Below are 22,527 nucleotides of genomic sequence, written 5' to 3' on the forward strand. Positions count from 1 at the left end.
AAAACTACCCCCGACCCATCTCAGTCTCAAGAGTAAAATACCTATCGCCACGAGCAGAATCAATCGCTACTTGTACACACAACGCGACATAATTCGTACCATCAAAATCTAAAGTTTCAGATTTTGTACCCTGTTTTTTTTTTATTATGTTTTTCAGTAATGAATTTATTCTAAATTTTTTTAATGATTCTACGTATAAAGGTATTGAAATAAACATACGTACTTGCATGTATACGGGTATGCATGAGGATGTGTATATATGTGTTTGTGAACGAAAAACTACATGAAAAACACAATAAAAAAAAAAACGGGGTACAAAATCTGAAACTTTAGATTTTGATGGTACGAATTATGTCGCGTTGTGTGTACAAGTAGTGATTGATTCTGCTCGTCGCGAAGGGTACTTTACTTTTGAGACGGATAGAAGTCGGGGGTAGTTTTCGAAGGAACGCCGGGGGTACAAAATTTGAGACTTCACATTTTGGCGGTACAAATTATGTCCCGCCGAGTGTACAAGTAGCGATTGATTCTGCTCGTGGCGAAAGGTACTTTACTCTTAAGATTGAGATGGGTCGGGGGTAGTTTTCGAAGGAACGGCGGGGGTACAAAATTTGAGACTTCACATTTTGGCGGTACAAATTATGCCGCGCCGAGTGTACAAGTTGCGATTGATTCTGCTCGTGGCGAAAGGTACTTTACTCTTGAGACTAAGATGGGTCGGGGGTAGTTTTCGAATGAACGGCGGGGGTACAAAATCTGTAACTTTAGATTTTGATGGTACAAATTATGTCGCATTGTGTGTACAAGTAGCGATTGATTCTGCTCGTGGCGAAAGGTACTTTACTCTTGAGATTGAGATGGGTCGGGGGTAGTTTTCGAATGAACGGCGGGGGTACAAAATCTGTAACTTTAGATTTTGATGGTACAAATTATGTCGCATTGTGTGTACAAGTAGCGATTGATTCTGCTCGTGGCGAAAGGTACTTTACTCTTGAGATTGAGATGGGTCGGGGGTAGTTTTCGAAGGAACGGCGGGGGTACAAAATTTGAAACTTCACATTTTGGCGGTACAAATTATGCCGCGTCCAGTGTGTAAGTAGCGATTGATTCTGCTGATTGGAAAGAGTACTTTACTCTTGAGCTTAATTGGGCTAAATTCAATTGGGGGTTGTTTTAAGCATAAGGGCTAAATATATTGAGTTTATTTGGGTGGTACAAATTAGTACAAATTCAGCCCTTTCTATTTCTGGTCTTATTTTTATTTTTTTGTTTTGTTTTAGTTTGGTCCTGCTAGCTTAATTTGATGGTAGCAGCGCCACGGTTTTTTTGAAAATGGCACAAGGTACAAAATTATTATTATTGGTACAAATTAGTACAAAATGGGTACTAAATAATCTGATAGGTCCAGTTTGATTCTGCTGATTTGGTCCTGCTAGCTTAATAGAGGTAATCCATTTCTATCCTTATAATATTAAAGAGATAATTAAATTCTTTCTTTCTATAGAACAATTTAAGCGCTCGCATATATTCGTTTTCAAGTTTACAATAAAATGTTCTAATACGGACAAAAACTTATCTCGTCATCCTTTCGTTCAGTTTTATAGCTGCTTAACTATACCTATGTTTTTCATTATCATAAGATCTCTTTCTCTCTCTCTTTCTTTTCACATCTCTCTCTAATATATGCTGCAAATAACCAATATTTATAATAAATATAATATTTATATTTTAATAGAATTTAATAATATTATTTACAAAATGAATCACATTTCGCTTTCGGATACGAAATGGAATTTAGTCGAATAGGACTCAAGCCTCGCGATCTTTAAACAATTCCAAATCGATCGCTTAATCTCGCAAGATTGCGTCGGATAATAGCGAGACGTGACATTCGATGTCAGTTAATCGGGGAAGCCCTCTTAGACGTTTGACGGACACTGTCGGGAGGCCAGAAATCGGTTCCGTCGGTCGGTTGGATTAGCCAAGCCACGGACTGGAATTTCCTCGATCTCGAGGAGGAGGAGTATCGACCCAACCGTGGTGCGGTCTAACCCCATCTGCCCTTCTCTCCTCCACCTTCGCCACCGGGAATAACCGGCCGCGTAGGCAGCGGCGCGTGGGTTGGTTTGCCGCTCCACGTGCATTATTCGCCACCTCCGACCTTGCATCGGCGCGGCTGAGAGTCCGGGAAAATCCTTCGCCTCCGGATGTGACCCCGATTTTCCCGCCGACGTTATCTCCGATCGGTCAAACGCGTTCGCGATTTATTTCGCCGCAATTCGTTCCGTTGCTTTGCGCTGCACAACTTTATTACGATATATTGATATCATCCCGCTCTCGTTATATATTTAACGCTTTACACGTTTGAGAGATTTGGCAACGCGAACGGTTGACTTTTTAATATATAAATTCTTACACGAAACTTTCAATTTGAGTTCATTTAGGATTTTGATTTAAGAATATTTTAGTATTTTTCTCTTTCTTTTTCATTCTCTAATCTCTATGATTATAGATTTTTTTTCCTGGAGTAGCCTAGAGACTAGGTAAAAATTCTCGTAGTATAATTTTGGATGTACACACAGATACACACACACGCACACAAAAATCGATATATGTATATCGAGTTGAACGGTTGCCAGAAGAAGACGAGAAGGCGTGGTTCTAGAAATAGGTCCATTAGTATAGTGATTTTGACGAAAATCTCATCTCGTAGAACGCTGATTAGTTTGCAAATGCGTGCTGCGATCGTGAGTGTTTAGTATCGAGCTATTAGCTTTGTTCGACGGCAAGAGACCGACTGACAAAAACTAGCGAGAGGACGTTTCGTTGTGACGTAAGCTGACGAGGATACGAACGACAATCGCTATTGTAGAATACCGCTTGTAGCTGAGAGAACTATGTTTTACTTTGATCTGCGAGTCTTCTTGGTAATTTAGTATTGACGAAATATGCACATACATATATATTACACACATACACACACGTACACACACATTATGTGTTCTGGTAGTGCGGCGAAATGGTATAGAGAAACAATATATCGCTTGCATTGGAGCTATTGTTTTCGCGTGATATTATTAAATACGCGCCGTATATTGAGTAGTTGATTAGTGATCGATGTGTTTATTCATTCGCCGCCACTTTATTAGCAGCATCTCTCTCTCTTTCTCATTATATACATATATGTATGTATAGAGCCCACTCTTTTCGACGATCGCGTAGTTTTTCTCCGACGCGCGAGACCCCCACGGCCCCGTCCGTTTTCTTGCTTTCCCACGCGCGGGGATGTTTCTTTTCGGCGAAAAGAGGAGGAGACGCGACTTAGAAGGCACCGCCAAAGGCAACCACCAAAACGTGGCTGAGAATCCCTGTTGTCTCTTTTTTTTTCAAGGATGCAGGTACGATATCCGGTCGTCGCCGGGCCCGCTGGTAAAGTCGCGTCGGTGGACCATGAGGTGCGGCAACGGGCGACGGATCATCGGTGACCATCGGGACGCGGTGCGTTAATTCTCGTGAGTTCCCTCCTAATTATTGTGTGCCAAGAGACCGTGCCCCCGGACTCTTAATATCCCAGGTAAAGAGAGAAAGGCAAGACGGTGGTGGAAAAGGGGGAGGGATGGGGAGGGGAGGGAGGTCTTTCCTTCATCTCGGACTCGGAAGCAATTAGATGCAAACGAATTCGCTCGTGGCTCAAATTGCACCCCGATTATCATACACGCGCGTAATCCTTTAACCTGCTGCTGCGGATTCAAATCTCGCTTATGCAACGTTGTAATTTGCTATTATTCGTTATCGATGTTTCTTGTCGCGCGTGCGAATCGCACGTGTACGTATTACGTTATACGCAGGCAGGTACGTCGAGGTTTGCTTTTATCAATATTTTATAGCCGAATTCTTGTAATTATAAGAGAGAGAAATACGTTCGTTAGATATCAATAATTTAAATGATAAATTAATTTTAAAATTAATGAGAATTTTTATTTATACGGGCGATTGAAAAAATTTCTATGTTTTAGCGCAGTTATATACAATAGATTGAAATGCGTTCTGAAACATGAACGTATTAAAGTGCGCGAAGTATTATTGCATTATCACGTGTGAGGAAGAATTATGTTAATCGTACTCGCGCGCGATTTGTATCATTTGTATCATTTGTATAATAAATATATCGGCGATACGAGTTTGAAATTTTTCCATCATGAAACATTAATTACTTAAATAAAGTATAGGTTATCTCTCTCCGTCTCGTTTCTTTCTCGATGACATCGCGCTCGATTACCGACTGGATTTAATTAGTGCAATTTTTCTACAATAGCTAACTGGGCGATATCAGGAATCCAATTGCTCTTATCGCCATATTGATCGCTTTCACACTTGTCTCTGTCCTCTCTTTCTTCCTTGCCTTTCTCTCTTCATCTGCTTTCTTGTTCGTCGCAGTTGTATCTTCGGCTCTCATACAAATTCGCGCGTGCACGTGCACTAAATTTTCTTCCTCCCGCTCTTTTTTTTTATTTTTATTTTTTTTTATTTTTTTGTCTCTTTGTCACGATCCTCGAAGTAAGGTAACGCTTTGATAAAGTAGAAGAAATTACGAGTACTTGGATATACAGGGTGTTTCAAATCTAACGAGATAATTTTTATCCGTGAACCAAAAATTTCTTGGCGAGAGTTTCTGCGAATATTTATCGTTTATTCCAATGTATAAATTATTTCAATAATTAAATTTTAACTCTACATTAAAATACAAAATCCAATCAATAGTTTTATCATCTGTTTTTAAAATTCAGGACCAATCAATTTCGATGGCTCATCGCATAAAAACTCCTGATCTCCGGACTCTGATCCATTCGACTTCTAATTAATCGAGGAATCCATAAATATATATTAGATTACGCTTGATAGATCCGGAACGCCGTGTACGCATAAAATTGCGATGAGAATCATCTTGAAGTGACCTAGATTATGGACCGTTAGATCTGGTTGAACAGAGCGTATGTGTAATACATTGTACGCTGTATATGTTGGACGTACTAGCGTAAATATTTATGCACATACACACACACGCGCGCGCAAGTATGTTTAATTGTCTCCCCGATAACGAGTTTGTCTATCTATAATATTCACGAGCTAGAAACTGTACGCGTCTTAGACTTTTGCAAACGTTATTTCTGAATTAACGCACGGAAGAGCTAATTCTCCTTAAGCGACTTTCAAAGCGGATTATTACCGTCCGTTCCTTACCAAAGCACGATGAAAATATAATAGCGCGCGCCTCTTAGTTACCGATTTTATTAATTCGGATTAAGATTGAGGGCCCGGTTTACTTCAGCAGTATGAAATATTGATGATGTTCAGAATTTTTTTTTTTTTAAGGATATTAGAAGAGAAAGAGGTAGTCGATCTTTTTGATGTTTTTATTACGTTAGTATTTTTAAATGTTAGATATTTAGTTTTTTTTTTTTTTTTTTTTTTTTTTTTTTTTTTTTTTTTTTGTTCGGTACGAACCACTGCACGTAACGTTTCAAAAATAACAGTGTGACATATTGTTTCTCGTCTAATTGTCTGAAATGAAAAAATTCGGTCTAGTTTTATTCCGCAAGATATTTTTAGGGGATACTGAGAGAAAGAACCTAATAAGAATTTTTTTTAAATTAATATCTAATGGTTTTCTACTCTTCAAGAAATAATAAAAATTAGCAAAATTGAAATATCTAATTTTTGAATAATTGGACCCTTAACGCGCGTCATTTTTATTAATATCTTTGTTCATCTTTATTCGTCGATCTTTATCTTTATCCGTCGTAGTGCTCGGAAGCAAGTGAGAATGTAACACCATACTCGCGCGTCGAGATTTCCTCGCGTAAATTAATTTTCTCTTTTTCTCCCGTTTAGCGCTATATCTCTGTGTATATCCCCTTTGAGAATCGATTCTTTCGTGCCGAGTAATTAGATCGTAACGATAGGCCCTATTGCTCTTGCTTCAAAGGCCACGATTGCGCTGAGCGTTGACTATCGCGAGCCGACGAAGAGAAATCAAGAAAAATACGTGGCGGGAAAAATTACCGAGATGATAGAAAGTCGCACGATTTCCGCGCTCGACCTGCTTCGATTCGTACGATTTAAACCGATAATCAGTTTCTCGTGTTTTGAGCAAGAAAGTCAAGCTATTATAATTTTCCTTAGACGCGTGAGAATAATTAACATTAATAACATTCTTCGGTCAGTTTGAAATCGACAATATTCTGTCGCGTCCAAATCGTCTCAATTTTCCAACCATCGCGTATCATTATAATTTTACGGTTAATTTTCTATATAGACTTTATTAAGAAAAATTCTTGAAATAAGTTGTGTAATGTTTAGCAAGATTTTCCCATCACTATAATTATCTCTTTGAGCGCTTCAACTCTTTCCTCGAGCAGCTTTTTATAAACGTTTATATTTATAATGTAAATAACACACGGAGATACACACGCAAGTTTCACATTTAACACCGCCTCACTTTACACAATACATAGATAAAAGTGTGTATATTTGTTATCGAGATACGAACTCTTCTAAATCTCTATGAACAGTTCTATAATATATTTATCGTATTATATGCGTGCGATTCTTTTGTTCCTTGGAAAAACGAAGAAAGTTCTTACGGAATAATTAGCTGTCGACTTGTAGTATCCGATATAAAGTATTTTCTATTTGGACTTGATGTGAGATGCATACTGTGAGAGAAAAGTGAACGCTCAAAGCCCGTTGAAAAAAAAAAGAGAGAGGAAGAGATGCTCGAAGGTGTTTGCGCGCGACTCATTTCCTTTTACTCCCTGCAAGAGGGTTGACACAAGGCGTGTCTGCTTTTCCCTTCTTCCCTTTCTATCTCTCGTGACTTTCACACTTCGTTTCATCGTATCCGCAAAAGGAAGGACGCGCGGGAAAGAAAAGACCAAGTTCGAACCTCCGATACGCAGAAAATAGCCCGAGCAAATTCGAGATCTCGAGTGAACGAGAAGAGAGGAGGGAGTTGGAGATCGGCATGATAAGGCGCGAAAACGATCGGCGAGAGATCCACGATTAAGCAGACACCTCCTCTCCCCCCGATTTTCATAAGAAAGAGAAAGTGTTTTTTTTTTTTTTTTTTTTTTTTTTTTTGAACGCTTGATCGAGTCGGAGATCACGACGTATGATAGAAAGACGAGATGAAGAGAAGGACGGACGATGATGCTTGTACACGAGTACTACTCGTATTACCCGCCGCCGATTGGCTGAGAAAGCGTCATCGGGTAGGTCAGTAAAAGCATCCAGCGAGCAAGCAAGCGATTGACAGTTGTAGCAATTGTCGATCCTCTCTTTCTTCGTCTCGCACATCTCTCTGGATTTTATTTAATAGTAGCTCTATCGATTTCCTAGACTAATTATGATACCGTACATATACACACGGAGTAGCGTATTTCATTTCTCTCTCTATACGTATAATTATATATCTATCTGTTTCACATCGTTTGATTTTGCTGTGTGTGGTTTTAATACCGGTAATCTCTGTTCTACCTAACTTTCTCTTTCATTTTTCGTTATCTTCCTCCTTTCTCTCTCGTTTCTCTCTCTTTGCTCCGATTATCGAATATCGTATTTTAGATAGGTTGAATTTTCATACACGATAAGAATATTGCAGCAACACATTTATAATTGTCGTTTCCTTATTATCTGTCACAAAGTTTATATCCCTGTGTAGGTTTCGTAGCGAATAGCATTTGAGTTGCCCGATGAATGTCAAAGAATCGATTGATTCTCTTAGATCGTTGAATTTAGTCAAACGAAAGTTTATTTAGAAATTAGATCGTTAGATGTAAATAGTTTGTACTTTATGAATGAGTTGCTTGTTCGAGATCTTAACGTTCTTAATTTCAACTTAATCTTAAAATTTTATTATTTTATAAAAAAAATTTTTTATCTACCGTGAAAGGAAATTTTATTTTCATTTAAAATTGTGCAGAAATAAATAAAGTTGAAAATATATTACTAATTAATATCTTAAAATTAATAATAATAATTGTATGTGCGTTCTCTTGAAAATAATTATTTAATGGACAAATATGAATAAACATTTAAAAAAAATATATGACAATGTTGAGAGGGTGAGGGGAAGAGGAAAGGAGAACTTGATTACACTGAAATTTCTTTGTACGTGTGCCTATACACAGACTCACACCATTACGACGTGCCGCACGCGTCGATCAATGAATGTTAACCAATCCTGATGAAGTCGCGTTAATTAATACGAGTTTTATTGTTTTCATCCGAAAGGTAGATCGCACATTCGTAAATCTGTGTAACATGACGCGTATCCTGCTTTAACGAATCGACTTTATTTTTATTAACCAATCGATGTGATTATCCCGAGAAATGTAAATGTTTTTACACATTCAATTAGAGCACTTGAGATTATCCTTTTTTGTTCCCGGGTTCCTTCCCGAGAGTCGCCTAAATATTTGTGATAATATAAAATATAATCGTATAACGTTTTAAGAAAGATATGGAGTTTATTGTAAGGAAAAAGATTTTTGTTTAGAAAAATATCTGTAAAATATCTGGTATATCCAACGAATACAAGAAGTTTTTTCTTTCTTGCAAGAAAAAACGCGATTTACATAACATGACATGTGTGAAAAAACTAAAAATGGGAAAACGACGCGACAGTCTAAGGAACAATGTTATCGTTTTTAGTCAACTTGGGGGTCAAATAAATTTTCTTTCATAAAGAGGAAAAAACGATTCTCTACTTTTATAAATCAGGCGTATATTTAATGCGGCATTTTTCAAGCTCAAATCGAATCTTAATCAAATCGCATTCTCGTAATTCTATTGTCGATAATAGTCGAAGAATGCGAATCGATTTAACCGAAATAGTCGAATGACTATTGGATAGCTTATAGCAGCTTACAGTTTCCCGCAATGGTATCCGCTATTAATCTCTTTAAAGGAAACTATTTCGAATAACTTGTATTAATCCTCGGGTTATTCTGTGCGTTTGTTCCAAATGTTTATTAGAGGTTCCCAGAATTCTGTTATTTAATATAGTTATGATTTTAATCGTATATATATTGATATATTTTTTCTTTTAAATCAATTAATTTATCATTAATTTATATAATTATTATGAAATTATTTGGGACATTAATTTCTAGTATTAATTTTGCCATTAATAAATTTTTAATACATAATATTATTCATTCTTAATATTACAATAATATTCTAATCATGTAATATATACGCTGTATTACATTATCACGTGTATATATGCCAATGTGCGTATCCAAACACAAAACTTTCGTATCATTCGATGCTTATCAGGATCCCGCGGTTGGTATACAAACGGAATACGCATATGTCGGCAACGTAGGAAGACTGTAGCAACGCGTTGCCGGCGTGTTATACCTGCACCTTACCTGCCACGGATAATTTTCATCGCCAGCTTCGTGTCACGCGTTTCTTTCTCCTTGTGTAAAACATCTGTATTTATCGAATGTCCGCGACGAATTCGTCTTCTTTTACCACAAATCGCTCGTTACGATCGGTAAGAACTTTCGACGATATAATTAATCTAGGTGCATGATTCGAGATGCACACAGAGTATATTAATATAAGATGAATAGAGATCTATTTTGATGCGTTGATATTTATATTAACGTCTATTTTTAGAAAACCGATTGGGATAGTTGGAATACGAAGGAATAAGCTTGACATTTAACATAGACGAATATTTTTCAATAGCAAAATAAGAAGTTAATATATCTTCCGAAAGAATACAACTATTTATTCGATAAAATGTTGGAAAAACTCGAGGAAGAAGAAGTGGTTATCGATTATGTCACTGGAAAATCGCAGCGTACATAATAATTATTTTAATTAATTCCATTACGCGTTTGTTAAACATAAGCTTCAAAGTTATTATTCGCAAATTCTTACTTAAGAGTTATTCCTCTACATAGGACACGTGAGGTAAATTAAATTTGGCTGCCTCGCAAAATTACGCCGCGCAAAATATCCGCCGGAATGGGAGGTGAGCTAGCGTACGTAATGCCGGATAATAAATGATTTCGAGACAGACGCGGCGGATCGATAGAATTACCCTGGTGGTATTGTACCGCGCCAAGATGATTAATTAAATGCAAACAGTGCCACGCCCACGTACGGGGAAGCGAGATGGACGATATACATGTAACAATCGTGCGCGGTCATCATATTAACTGCTCGGCGACACGTGATGCCACCGCGATTCTCCGAGGGACACGCGTGATCTCGCGGTAAATGTAGGCCGGTATCGTGTCATTTGGAGGGAGTGACTTTCCCTTTTTGTCGCTATCAATCTTAGAATACACACCCTGCCGTAATGAAGATTCGCGGCCGTTAAAACGAAAGATGACGTCGTGAAATTTTAACTGGACACTGCAAAAAAATTGACTGACATTGGTCTGGAAATTGTATCGAGAGAAAGAAAGAGAAGAAAAATACATCATGAGGTTCGCCTAGATGAAAAGGCCGTTAATAGGAGGGTGAACTGCGGATGAAAATCGTCTCCGATCGATCTGCTTAATGATGCCATTAGCACGAGACTGTTGCCAATCTCGGTTGAAAAAGAACGAAAGCATTTCTCGCGATTTGCATTCACGCCAGTTATCCGTAATGACTAAAACCTGTGCTCGCGGTATAAATTTTATAGCATCTAGAGAGAGAGAGAGAGAGAGAGGATCTTTTTCACAAATTTATTATTCTTTTAAAATAAAAAATAGCTATTTTAAATAGATTGATAAAAATGCGAATAATTTTTTTAATTTATTTATTTAAGTCGTAGTTTTTTTTTACGCGAAAGTTTTTATTTCTTCATCCGCACACAAACTTGAAACAATTTTTAAATATTTTTATATTAAAATACAGACTAGAGAGGAAAAAAAAATGAACAGAGAACATCAATCGTACAGTACGAGAAATATATTACTTTGCGATATTTGATTTTGCTCTACTTCGCTGTTTAAAGACAAAAAGATGAAGTTTAATAATACATATCGTGCACTAAGCTATGTATCCAATTTTTGCTTATACTCTCGACACGAAGATATTTTTTCGGGACATGTACCGTATGTTGAATAACGCGTAAGACGATGATGTGGTTTTGGGAGGGTCGGTATGGCAAGCTATAGTGTTTTCCGTTGGCCATCTGTCGAGGGGAATACCCCCCGTGGATTAATTGGAACCTCGCGTATTGATCCAATAACGTGAGTGCCGGATACATGAGAGAGGGAAAAACTTGGGAAGAGGGATACCCGGGAGAAAGGTGGAGAAAAGATACGGAAAGTCTTCGGGACGAGTTCGACTACCGTTACTGTGTTAAGTTATGTAAGAAAAGGAAAATGCATGCGAGTGAAGTACAAAAGAAAGGAACTTTATATTAAATTAGTATAACACGAAGGACGCGTATCGATGATAAAAATAATCTTGATCTAATTTTTTTTTTCCACCGAAAACTTCGCATTATCGTGCATTATCAAATTATCGAGAGGTACTACTCTTGACACGTTTCTCGCGTTCTAACAAACTCGGTATTGTTGTTTTATACACGTGTTGATTGTCTATGCTGATATAATTGTCGCGCAAATTCTTAGAAAATTTCAATAGTCGAGTATTAATATGATACGCGTATAAAAACGACCTAGACATCTTTTGACATTTCTTCCTAACGAGTATGCGGCGCGCAATTAGTATTTACACTCTCTGAACCCCTCGGACGCAACGTACCGCGAAACATCCGTAATGCCAGAATTCGTCTCGCTTTTCCCGCATTGTGTCGCGAGCTGGCAACGTGTTTCGCGTTAATTTTGCGCTGTAATTAAAACTAATATCGTTCGAAATTAAAATAAATTCGGACGACTGCTCTTTGTTTCCGCTGCTGCACTCGCGCGTTCATTTTTTTTTTTTTTTTTTTAAGGACCTTCTTTAAAAGACGCTAAAAGAACAGGTACGTGACATTTTTACGCGCGAGTTGTAATACGAGAAAAGAGAGAGAGAGAGAGAGAGAGAGAGAGAGAGAGAGAGAGAGAGAGAGAGAAATGTACATTAGTCTGTAATCGCTCTTGCAATTTTTGTCACGCTTCGCAGATCACTCCGGAATTTTCTTTTTTTTCGATCTTGCTCTCTTTTCCTTTTTCTTCTTTCATTGAAACCGCAATTTTCTATTTCTTGTGATTTTTTGTGCGCGGAATCGACCGACTTTCTCCTTTTAATTCCTCATAATTATTTTATATCGAATAGAAAGGCGTTCAGCGGAATGCAAGTAAGAAATGCAAAGTAAAACGAGAGGGATATGTGCATTGCTTTTAGAATATGGTGTCGGACATATTTATGGAATATGTGCACAGTCTAATTGCAACTTCGATTGCAACGTGCAAAGCATGCATATTGCTCGGAGAAGAATGTATTAATCTTTCTAATGTTTTTCGCTCGTTCGTTCACCGAGATATTTTACCATCTACTTCCATCTTTGATCTTATGATATTTTTATTACATGGATAAACTTTTGATGAAACATATATTAAATCTTTGTAAAATTTTTCATAGATTGTGTGATATAACTTAAAATGACCTATATTTTAAAAAATAAAGTTCGCGAAATGAGTAAATTTCTCTAATAACGGATCAAACTTGCTTGATTGGCAAATCGAGTTGAGAGATAACGAGTTGTCGATAATTCGATCGAGTCTAATCGAAAGCGGAATTGGAGCGGCCGGTTATAAAGCGTCTTAGTAAGCGACAAAAAAATTCCGATCGATTAAAATTTATTCAAGTTTTAGTACAGTACTGTTTTTTTTTTCTTTTTTACAACAACAGAGAATATCTAATATATAATAATCTAAGAGACTACACAAAAACACACATCTGCGGGTGCCAGATAGTGTATACTCTATACGCTACACACTTATAGGATTCTCTATCTAAAGACTCTCACGGGGATTTAAACATGGCGAGGCTTTTCCCCTTCTCCCCCTGTCTTTCTCATCCTCCCAATGAGCGATGCCGGTCCAGAGTCCTTTCCGTCGCATCGATCCTCCACCGTTTCTCCTTTTCCCAGCTAAGAATCCGCCCAAAGAAATCATCCGTGGAATTTGTCCCGCGATTGTATCCTTCTCCGAGTCAATTCTCCGATTCCTGGAGCGCCGCTACAACGCGTTCCCTTCTTGAAGGGAGGCAGTATCGCCGTCTGGTGGCGGTGCCCTGAGCCACCTTTCCCCGCGGACCAGGAGGGTTGTAAACCCACCCCGTCGCTCCCTCCGTCCACGATCATCCCCACTTGCATCATGAACGAACACACTATCGCGTCACCACCACCGATCGTGTAAAATTCAGCTTCACCGGCGCGTCACGACGACGACGACGACGACGATGACGGGTTGCTCGATTCCTTCGACCCGCTGACATGCTTCGCCCGGTTAAGAGCTAATCAAGCCACCGGGAATAATATTCAAACGAGCATTGCATGAAACAAGGGCTTGGCCGTCTCTTTGTCTTCGGAATTGCCTCTTTTCGATTTACCATTTAATTTCGAATACGCATCGACTTTTCGCTCATCACCATAACTTCTCGTTCAGTTTTTTTTACATACGATTATGATCCTCGAGATACACACGTTGATGGTGTGCACTTTGATGTTACTGAATAAAGGATGAGATCGGATGCATCCGGTAATATCAAATGTGTGTTTTTGAATTACCGTAAAAATATTGCGCAAAGAATACATTGATTTTACGGTTTATATGAAGCAAGATTGATGATTATGGAAGAATATTTACACGTTGAATTCTCGCGTAAGAAGTTGAAGCAACTTGTGCGGATATTAGAATTTATGAACAGCGAGACTTCCACTTTGATCTTAGATATTTCTTCAAAGTTTCGTCAAATGGATCGAAAAACTTTCTTCTTAACTCTAATCCGAATTGAATAGAATGAATTGTGTTGCGAAGAGACGATATTTCACACTTATGGAAATGTAATAATCGATATTTACTGTCTTCTAACTCGATCGACATACTTTTCGGAGCATCGAAACGTATGGACTAAATTCGATAAGCAACGATATCTTTGGTTCGACGACGAAAATAAAAAATTCGATTTTCTCTACGACGTTTCTAGAATAGGAAAACGTTTCATCGCATCGGTTTCACCAGAAACCTGTGCCAAGGCTTATTGTTTACAGTGTCTAATGAGATTCTTGAATTTATTTTTCTACGATGCTATCAAGCAATTCCGAAACACTTTGAGAATAGTCTACGGACTTTAGAAAAACTATGGATCGAAGAGAAGAGACTGCTTCGATAAAAACTAACACTTCGCCTCATCAAAATTGAAATAATTCAATTGAAAGAAGAAAAAAGATAATAAGCAGAAGAAAGAAAGAGAGGGAGGAGGAGAAGAGATGGAAGGTCTACCAATCGACCTCAACCCAGCGTTAACCTTTTCATCGACCCCGTTGCTGCTACCCCTTCGTAGCATCGCTCTAATTCCGTGTGCTAAGTCGTAAACGGAAACAAGGCCGATTCATTACTTCAGTAAATGGCCGCGCGGTTATTGTAGGCGCGGGAATTAATAGAAGAAGATAAACAACTACGGGCGAACTATAGGCCGTGCTGCCTTTTAATCGCAATTAGTATCGAACGCGCACATAGACAGAGATAGAGAGTATAACGCGCTTAACAATCGCATTTTTTTTTTTTTTTTTAAATGTCAATTTCTCGTAATTTTTTACGCAAATCACTAATCGGCAAAATATATTCCTCGTGAGTTCTCTATGCATTTGGGTATCGATCTCGCACGAGGCGAGTAGACATATTCGACCTCCACCGAAACTATATTACAACAACTTATGACCTTACTCCGGTTTCGACTTTCGATTGAATTTTTTTTTTTTTTTTACGTTGATGATCGATGTGACGATCGAAAATTTCCGAAGCGCGTTTGGGGGGGTGGAGGGGGGGCTCGCAACGATTTTTTTTCACACGTTATTACTCGACGAAGGGGGGGGTCACTGCGCGATGATAACGCGCAGGAATATCCGCGGACGCGCTCCGGCCATTTTGCGGGCTATAGGCACAACGTAGATGCGCGTCCCGATAACGGAATGCCTCTGTCATTCAGAGTTGTCGTGATTTGTTATTCCTGACAGGTTGAAAGCTTCATCAGCGACATCGAGCAATCGCGTGGATGATCTCGCTGCTCTTCGACAGCCATTCCTGCGTTTAAAGTTACAGAGAAAAATAAGAAGTTGCATCGACTAGAGATGAAGAGCTGGCGAGGAGAAAAGAGAAGAATCCTTCAATCGACCACGGTGGCGAGCAGAGCCGCGCCTCTTGGGAGGCTGCTTTATCGACTGGAAACACCATCGCTCGTACCATGGCGTATCCACGCTGGCGACCATAAGAATTGACGCGCGATTCTTTTCTAATCCTTCCTCCGAGGAATATCGAGGCGACGTGACACAATAGCTAGATCCGGGCGTTTCCACCGCGCGCGATAATCCATCGTCGTCGTCGTCGTCGTTCGTAAAATCCCTCGTCCGTGTCGCCCCACTGGGTTCTTCACCCTCTCCGCCCTCTCTCTGTGACCGCGACGAATGTCGAAGCGAGCGCGCGACACCGATCGACATGTATACATGTATATGTATGTATATATATAACCGGGACACTCTTTCACATTCTGTAGCATTGATGAGAATCGACGATGATGATGAAAATGGGACCACCAGGACGAGGACAATGTCCCATCACACCAGTAACTCTTTAAAGGCGTACTGCTGTGACAGGACAATATCCCCGGCCGATGGGTTGATCTCTCGCCGGATATCTTTCTTCCTCGCGGTCTTCTTTTGGTGCGCTCTCTCTCTCTCTCCCTATTCTATACTCCCTCTTTCCTCTTGCCGCGGTGATGGTTCTCGGCTGCGACCGGGTCGAGCGAGTTGTCGAGCGAGATATGGCGGCCGGCGAAAAACACCCCTTTACGAAGGCCGTATCATTCGGTCGAGCGTCCCGACGGCACTGCGTCGCTCGGTGGCGGCGGCGCCTCCGCACCCTCTCCCCGTTTACCCACCCCCACTAGGACTAGGGCTCTCCGAGCCTCTCCTACCGTGGGGGAAACTCGCCCCCTTCGTCTTCGATATGACTCTCGTTCGCGTGTACGTGTATACACGCATGCGCGAGAAACGGAGAGAAAACTTGCGCGTACATATGTGTGTGTGTGTGTGTGTGTCTGTGTGTGTGTGTATTCGTATGTGTATCTGTATCGGCACAACGGGAGAAATAAGGGGGGTTCAGGGCGCGGAGAAGAATAGCACTGGCGCGAGGGGGGAACCGAGAGTACAACCCCTCGACGTTGCTGGGGTGGACGCGGAGACTGCTGCTGCTGGGATGTCTGGCGATACTGAAAATACTGAAACTACACACGCTCTTTCACTATGCCAACCGCCATCTCTCTGTCCAGCTCTCCCGCGCGCGCGCGCGTGTGTGTGTGTGTGTGTGTTTGCGCGTGTATGTATTACTCCTTCTCTCTCTCTCTCTCTCTCTCGTCTCTCTTTTTTCTTTCTCTATGCTTTTTTTTTGTATCCATCGTTTGCTTTTACACCTGTACGCTTCGTCCTCGTCGTTATAATGTGTAAGACGATCGAGGTCATCGTTGGAAAAAGGAGGAGAAAGAGAATACTTGTTTGCTTGGTCGTGTTGTGGACATTTGTGAATTTGATAATTTGAGAATTTGCGTTTGATGGGGTCCATCGAACTAAATACGATCACCTATTATCCCACGGGACCGATATATTTATCCGGATAAATATACATATATGTTGTATACCGATTCCTCGATAACGATGCGGCTTGATTAAACAATCAACGAGCCGCATCACGCCAGCTGATTGCTCACTCGCGTTTCACTCGAGTCGCGTTAAATGTTTTTTAATCTCAGTTTACGAGGTGATATCTCAATTTCGCTACGTTCGATAACCGCATAGCACACAACAGGAAAATTAAATCTGCGCAAAGCGAAATTATTATCTTGCAATACGAGTTTAAATTCGCACGGCGCAAAATAACGAGGTAACGATCCGATAACGAGAGCAAGTAAAATGCATGGATGCCGTTTTATTGAGAGAGTACGAGAAACGTTAAAATCGCGGAAACTCTAAAAAGATCAATAATATAGCTTGTTCGTCGATGAAAATGGAGCCGACAACGAATCGCATCTCGGAAAAGATACATCCCGTCTTAAGAAATGATATTTTAAGAGACAAGTGCCATTTTTTTGACGGTAAATCGCAGGGAAAAACGCGAACCCGGTATATCGCGCGTTTCTCAAGCTCGTTTTTCTCCGACCTGCATCTTTCTCGCAGATCAGAGAAAAAAAAAAAAAAAACTGTCTGGGAGAATTTTCCGATATCGACAGCAATAAACGTCTCTCATGAAGTAGGACTGGAGAAAATGAAGAAGGAGTGAGAGAAAAGAAAGAAAGAGTTTAATAATCACGTCGAAGGAAAGGCGAGAGAAAGGAGACGACGAGGAGAACCTGGCGACGTACGGTGTCGTAAGACGTTTTCCGCGCCGAGGCCGATCACGGAGCTTTCGCGGAGCAGTGTTGGGGATGGCAGGGTAGGAGATGGAGAAAAGAAGCGAGATCGCCGCGTAGAGGGGTGGCCGACAACATGACCGAGCCGTGCCGAGCCGAGCCGAGCGGAGCGGAGCGGAGCCGAACACACGCAGCGAGAGGATCCGCGCGCCCGCGGAGGGGTGGGAGTATTGATCCACCAGCTGTTCTCGTCGGCGTCGCTCCTTCTCTCACCCTCCCCCACCCCGCCGCTTCATCCCACCGTCATGCCACTCCCAACCCCAAACGACTCGCTCGTTTCGCTTTGACCCTACCGGCTCTCCCTCTCTCTGTTTCTCTCTTTCTCGCTGCAACCTTCCGCTTCGCCCTGTCTCGCGTTCTCCATCTTGCTCCAACATCCCCGCAACATCCTCTTTACAGCGCGCATGTCGACCATGCCGCTCGCGGCGATATATCCGAATCGGGCTAACGCGCAACCGTCTCTCTCTCTCTCTCTCTCTCTCTCTCTCTCTCTCTCTCTTCCTCTCTTCCTGCTACTCATCTCATCCACCTCTCGCCGACCCCGCGTACGACCACCGCCGCCGGTGCTGGTGAATGTACGACGCGTTGTGTGGATCCTGAGGGAAAAGGCATCGCGACGGGCACGGTATATATCTCCGGTTACGTATACAAGGACGAAACGATCGTAGAGTTTCTCTCTTAGTTACGTTTTGCGTATCTCTCTTGCAAGATCCAACCACCACCTTGGGTGATGGTATCGGTCTGTTACGCCCGCTCTCTATACGATATGAGATCTCTGACCGAGAAAGGAGGATGTGTACCATCCATCCGACGCGTGTAACGCTCGCGCGGGATATCCACGAGGATTGTCTCGCTTTATAGCTTTTATGGTAGCAACGCGACATGTATAATAATGGTACAATAATCTATTATTGTCATTGCGTATATAACGCGAAACATAAAGTCGACTAATTTTGCGCTTGATTTTTGCAATTTACCGATTACAGAAAAGATATCTAATTCTCGAAGTAAAACATATTCGTAGCGAATTTTTCGGCGCGATTGACACAGCTGCCGTATTCGCGAAACGCAGTTGTAACGTGAATTATTTAGCGACGCCAAATATAAACGTACATAGTAGGCAAGGTAACGATAACGCGATAATCAATATAACTGTAAAAACAATTAATACAGGTTAAAGAGATGATAAGATATTGTCGTCAGGATTGCCTGCCTCTTCCTGCTCCGTTTGAAAAATATGCAGGATACGTATCAATTATCTATATTGCTTTTCATTAATCCATTTAAATATATATTTTGCACCGTGCACGATAATTAATCAGATATTGGCGTTTGTGTCTCTGATAATTACATGAAATAAATAAGCGTATTCTCGAAGCCATAATAATTAATCGAAGGTTTACTGATATTGTAAGAAACGAAATGATTGAATTATGAGATTATCGATTATTCTGTAGCTTGGACGAAGGCAGAAGAGTGCGTGTGTGTGTATAGGATCTTATCTTACGAAATATAATTTTTTCATATCTATAATAATTATAAAAAAAACCAAAAACATTTTTCTGAAATTTTTATAGAAATTACTATAGACATAAAAAATTCGATTTAATATAAAAAAATCTACATGTGTATATATATATATATTTTTTTTTTCCTTAATATAAAAAAAATTAATTTTTTTGAAATTTTCTCGATATCATGAATTAAGAAAAGCATCTCATAGACAATTTACCTTTAAAGAACGTGGGTTTCGCAGATCGTAAAATCTCGGTACGGACGGAATCTCGAATCTCTGATACTTGGTCATCCTAAAAAACGAAAAATTCTATTTTGCGCTTATTTAATGGAAGGATGTATACGATTCGCAAAACGTATTATTGTTTTTCGTAACCGGTCGCACTCTCGTTTTCACTACGAAATTTATTCACCTTTTTTTTTTTTTAACAAGCGGACGGTTGCCTGTAATACGGCGTACGTAAAAGTTAGCGGATGTAAAACAGAGTTCCACGGCAGCTGGCTCTCTCTCGGCAAATACACTGATCTTAACGCATTATCGTTATATTATAAGATCGTTTCGCTGAATTTAATTTTGTCAATTATTAATTTTTTATTTATATATGAAATATTAATTTTATTTTATCATTTAATTAGTTACGTTTTTATATTCATAATTGTTTTTATATTCACTATTATTATTTTACTTGATTGAACGGTGTTTTTCTATTTCTTAACTTACGAAATAAGTCATCGTCGAGTTTTCTAAATATGAAAAACTACTTTGAAATATTTTTACGTTGTAGTGTCACCTGAGAGATCATCGAGCATATTTGTAACTCTCAACTGGCCGACTCGCGTGTAAATACACAGGATAACGTCGCTGCTTGTGACTTTGGCTATGCGTGACTTGGCACCAAACACTACCGTGTCTGTTAATCGCGTTTTATATGGCATATTGTTTATTTATTATGTCATCTACATATCACTCGTTTACGCAAAATTCTAATTACAATGCAGAATAGTCATGTTGTATTGCAGCATGAGGATATTTTGAAATAATCTTGCATATTCAAAAAGAAATCTTACATAAAAAGAATATAAATAATCATGCGCCTTTTTTCGTAATGCGACCTTTCGTAAATTAAGGAATAGAAATATATTATGTTTAATCCAGCGAAATAAACAGTGTATCGTGACTTCTATTATAAATATGAAAGTATAATCAAATAAATGATAAAATAAAATTAATATTTTTATATAAATGAAAATTAATAATTTGATCGAATTGAATATCGCGCGATGTAACAAAAATCCTTTCTTACTTTTCCCTTTTTTACTTTCGTTAGCGGGGGAAAAAAAAAAAACTTGGTAGTAGGAAAGCATTATAAGAAACTTACTGAACGTCAATCGTGGTAACGAAGAATCTATGGTATGTTATGAAAGGTATAGCGAACATCGCGCAAGCTGTTAGGAAGGCGAGTGGTATTAACTGAAATAGAGAAAAATATGTTAGCAAATTCTTAATAAAGCTGTCGATATTTGTCAGATGCTTATCGGCCGTCCGCACGAACGCTTTTCTCACAAGCTAGTCGTAATGTGATAAATATAGATAGTTGTCACAGCTGTTGTGCAGTGCGATATAATCGTGCACGAATATTGTTTAGTTCTCATGTCAATAATTAATTTAGCAAATGCTTTGCTAAATCAAGCATGAATCTTTGCATAAAATTGAGGAGGAGATATACGATTTGAAATGTTTCTTATGCGAAATAGAAAAAATAGTAGAAGTACTATTTGCACAACAAACATTTCTGTAAAATTTTAAAGGCCTAGTCTACTGTAGCAGTATGAAAAATTGATAATTTTCGGGATTTTTTTTTTTTTTTTTTTTTTTGGAATATTGGAAATTGATCTTTTTGGCGTTTTACATATGTTTTTATTGATATTTAAACAGTACGTTAGTATTTTTAAATATTCATTATATCTGTTACTTCAACTTTGAAAACAGTGTTTTAAAATTTGTAAGTTGAAGGTTCACGCGCTATCCTATTCAAAGTCTTATAATTTTATCAATTTTGCGAATTTTTTGATAAAATTTGAAAGACATTCTTCAAACATCATATTTTCAGAAAATACAAAAAAAATCAGTTGTTTCGATTACAACGGACTGGGTCCTTAACAATATTCGGCGAGTCTCATCCGATCGCGACTCGTGTCTCTCTCTCTCTCTCTCTCTAACGATCGATCTATCTTTGATTGTTCACAGCGCCGGCATGGAGGCGACGAACGGCGCGATCGAGCACGACTTCCACAACACGCTGGTGCCGATAAACGGTAGCCATTCGGGCAGTTCCGGGAGGAGTACGCCGAATGGCGGCGACCCGGCGCCGGGCAAGCTCTTCGTGGGCGGCCTCTCTTGGCAGACGAGCAGCGAGAAGCTGCGGGAGTACTTTGGCATGTTTGGCACCGTCACCGACGTTCTCATCATGAAGGATCCGGTCACACAGGTCGGTCTACCTAATCCCGAGCATAACTTTCGGCTTGCTCGCCCGATCAATTACGGTTTTATTGTCTTGTCGTACGAGGCTGTTTGACACTTAACTCTTGCCCGATTAACGTCTTCATTGATCAATTATTTCAAATATTTCAAGGCCATGCCGATTGAGAGGACGCAAGCATTATCAATTATTATTCGTTAGAAATTTATATGAGCGTTTTTTTTTTTTTTTTTTTTTTTTTTTTTTTTTTTTTTTTTTTTGAGAGAGAGAGAGAGGATTATTATTATATTTTTATATTTATTTAATATTTGTCAGAGAGTTTTAAACGATTCATACAATTTACACGTCTAGAGAGACGTCCTATTATGGAGAGTACATTTTAATGTACTTGATGTAACGCTTGATGATCGATAACGGAATGCTCGTTGCTTTCGAGATAATTAAGTTTGCATTATTCAGTTATTATGAAGGAAACAGCCTCGTATACAACAAGTCGCCCACGCGTTTCCAAATCGCGTTTCTACGCCGCGCCAGTCAATTTTACCGTAAACGATTTTTCGGGCCCACCCCGACTCTCGTGAACCGCGGGGTACGGCCGCGAAGAAGTCGCGAGAGAAAGGAGTTTTTACCTCGTCAGGATTCGATGCACCAAGCAATCTCTCCTTCCACTTTTTGCACGAAACTATATATACGTAGTAGACCGTAGTAGATGAGAAGTTGTACTAATCGGTGTAATTAATTGTTGATATAAAGTATCAAGTGAAAAGAGTAGATTGTATTAGGTATTATTAATCGCATTATATTAAAAGAAGGTGGGGAAAGGCAGCAATCTTTTTTTGCTCCTTTTTTTTTCCTTTTTCTTTAGTACTCTGCGTTGATACCACTGCTT

General features: G+C 39.5%; 2 protein-coding genes across 5 annotated transcripts in view; one reads left to right on the forward strand and one right to left on the reverse strand.

Annotated features, from left to right (window-relative positions):
- The window catches only part of LOC138934894 (uncharacterized), a 28,463-nt gene extending 7,514 nt beyond the window's left edge, over window positions 1-20,949 (reverse strand). The window contains exons 1-3 of the mRNA XM_070299043.1: window positions 20,932-20,949; window positions 20,538-20,629; window positions 19,376-19,451 (exon numbers count right to left, since the gene is read on the reverse strand). Of these exons, the coding sequence (XP_070155144.1) occupies window positions 19,376-19,451; window positions 20,538-20,629; window positions 20,932-20,949 (186 nt within the window). The remainder of the gene's footprint in view (window positions 1-19,375; window positions 19,452-20,537; window positions 20,630-20,931) is intronic.
- Msi (RNA-binding protein musashi) overlaps window positions 1-22,527 on the forward strand; it is a 107,536-nt gene that overhangs the window by 64,254 nt on the left and 20,755 nt on the right. For 3 of the 4 annotated variants that reach the window (XM_070299307.1, XM_070299309.1, XM_070299310.1), the window contains one exon: window positions 21,407-21,647. In XM_070299307.1, coding sequence (XP_070155408.1) covers window positions 21,407-21,647 — 241 coding nt within the window. Of the gene's footprint in view, window positions 1-3,391; window positions 3,499-21,406; window positions 21,648-22,527 lie in introns of all 4 variants that reach the window. The other variant, XM_070299311.1, reaches the window with a different exon arrangement.

The sequence above is a fragment of the Polyergus mexicanus genome, unplaced genomic scaffold, assembly GCF_030449975.1.
Source record: "Polyergus mexicanus isolate NDT 795.1 unplaced genomic scaffold, iyPolMexi1.0 SCAF_7, whole genome shotgun sequence".
In the NCBI taxonomy this organism is placed as follows: Eukaryota; Metazoa; Arthropoda; class Insecta; order Hymenoptera; family Formicidae; genus Polyergus; species Polyergus mexicanus.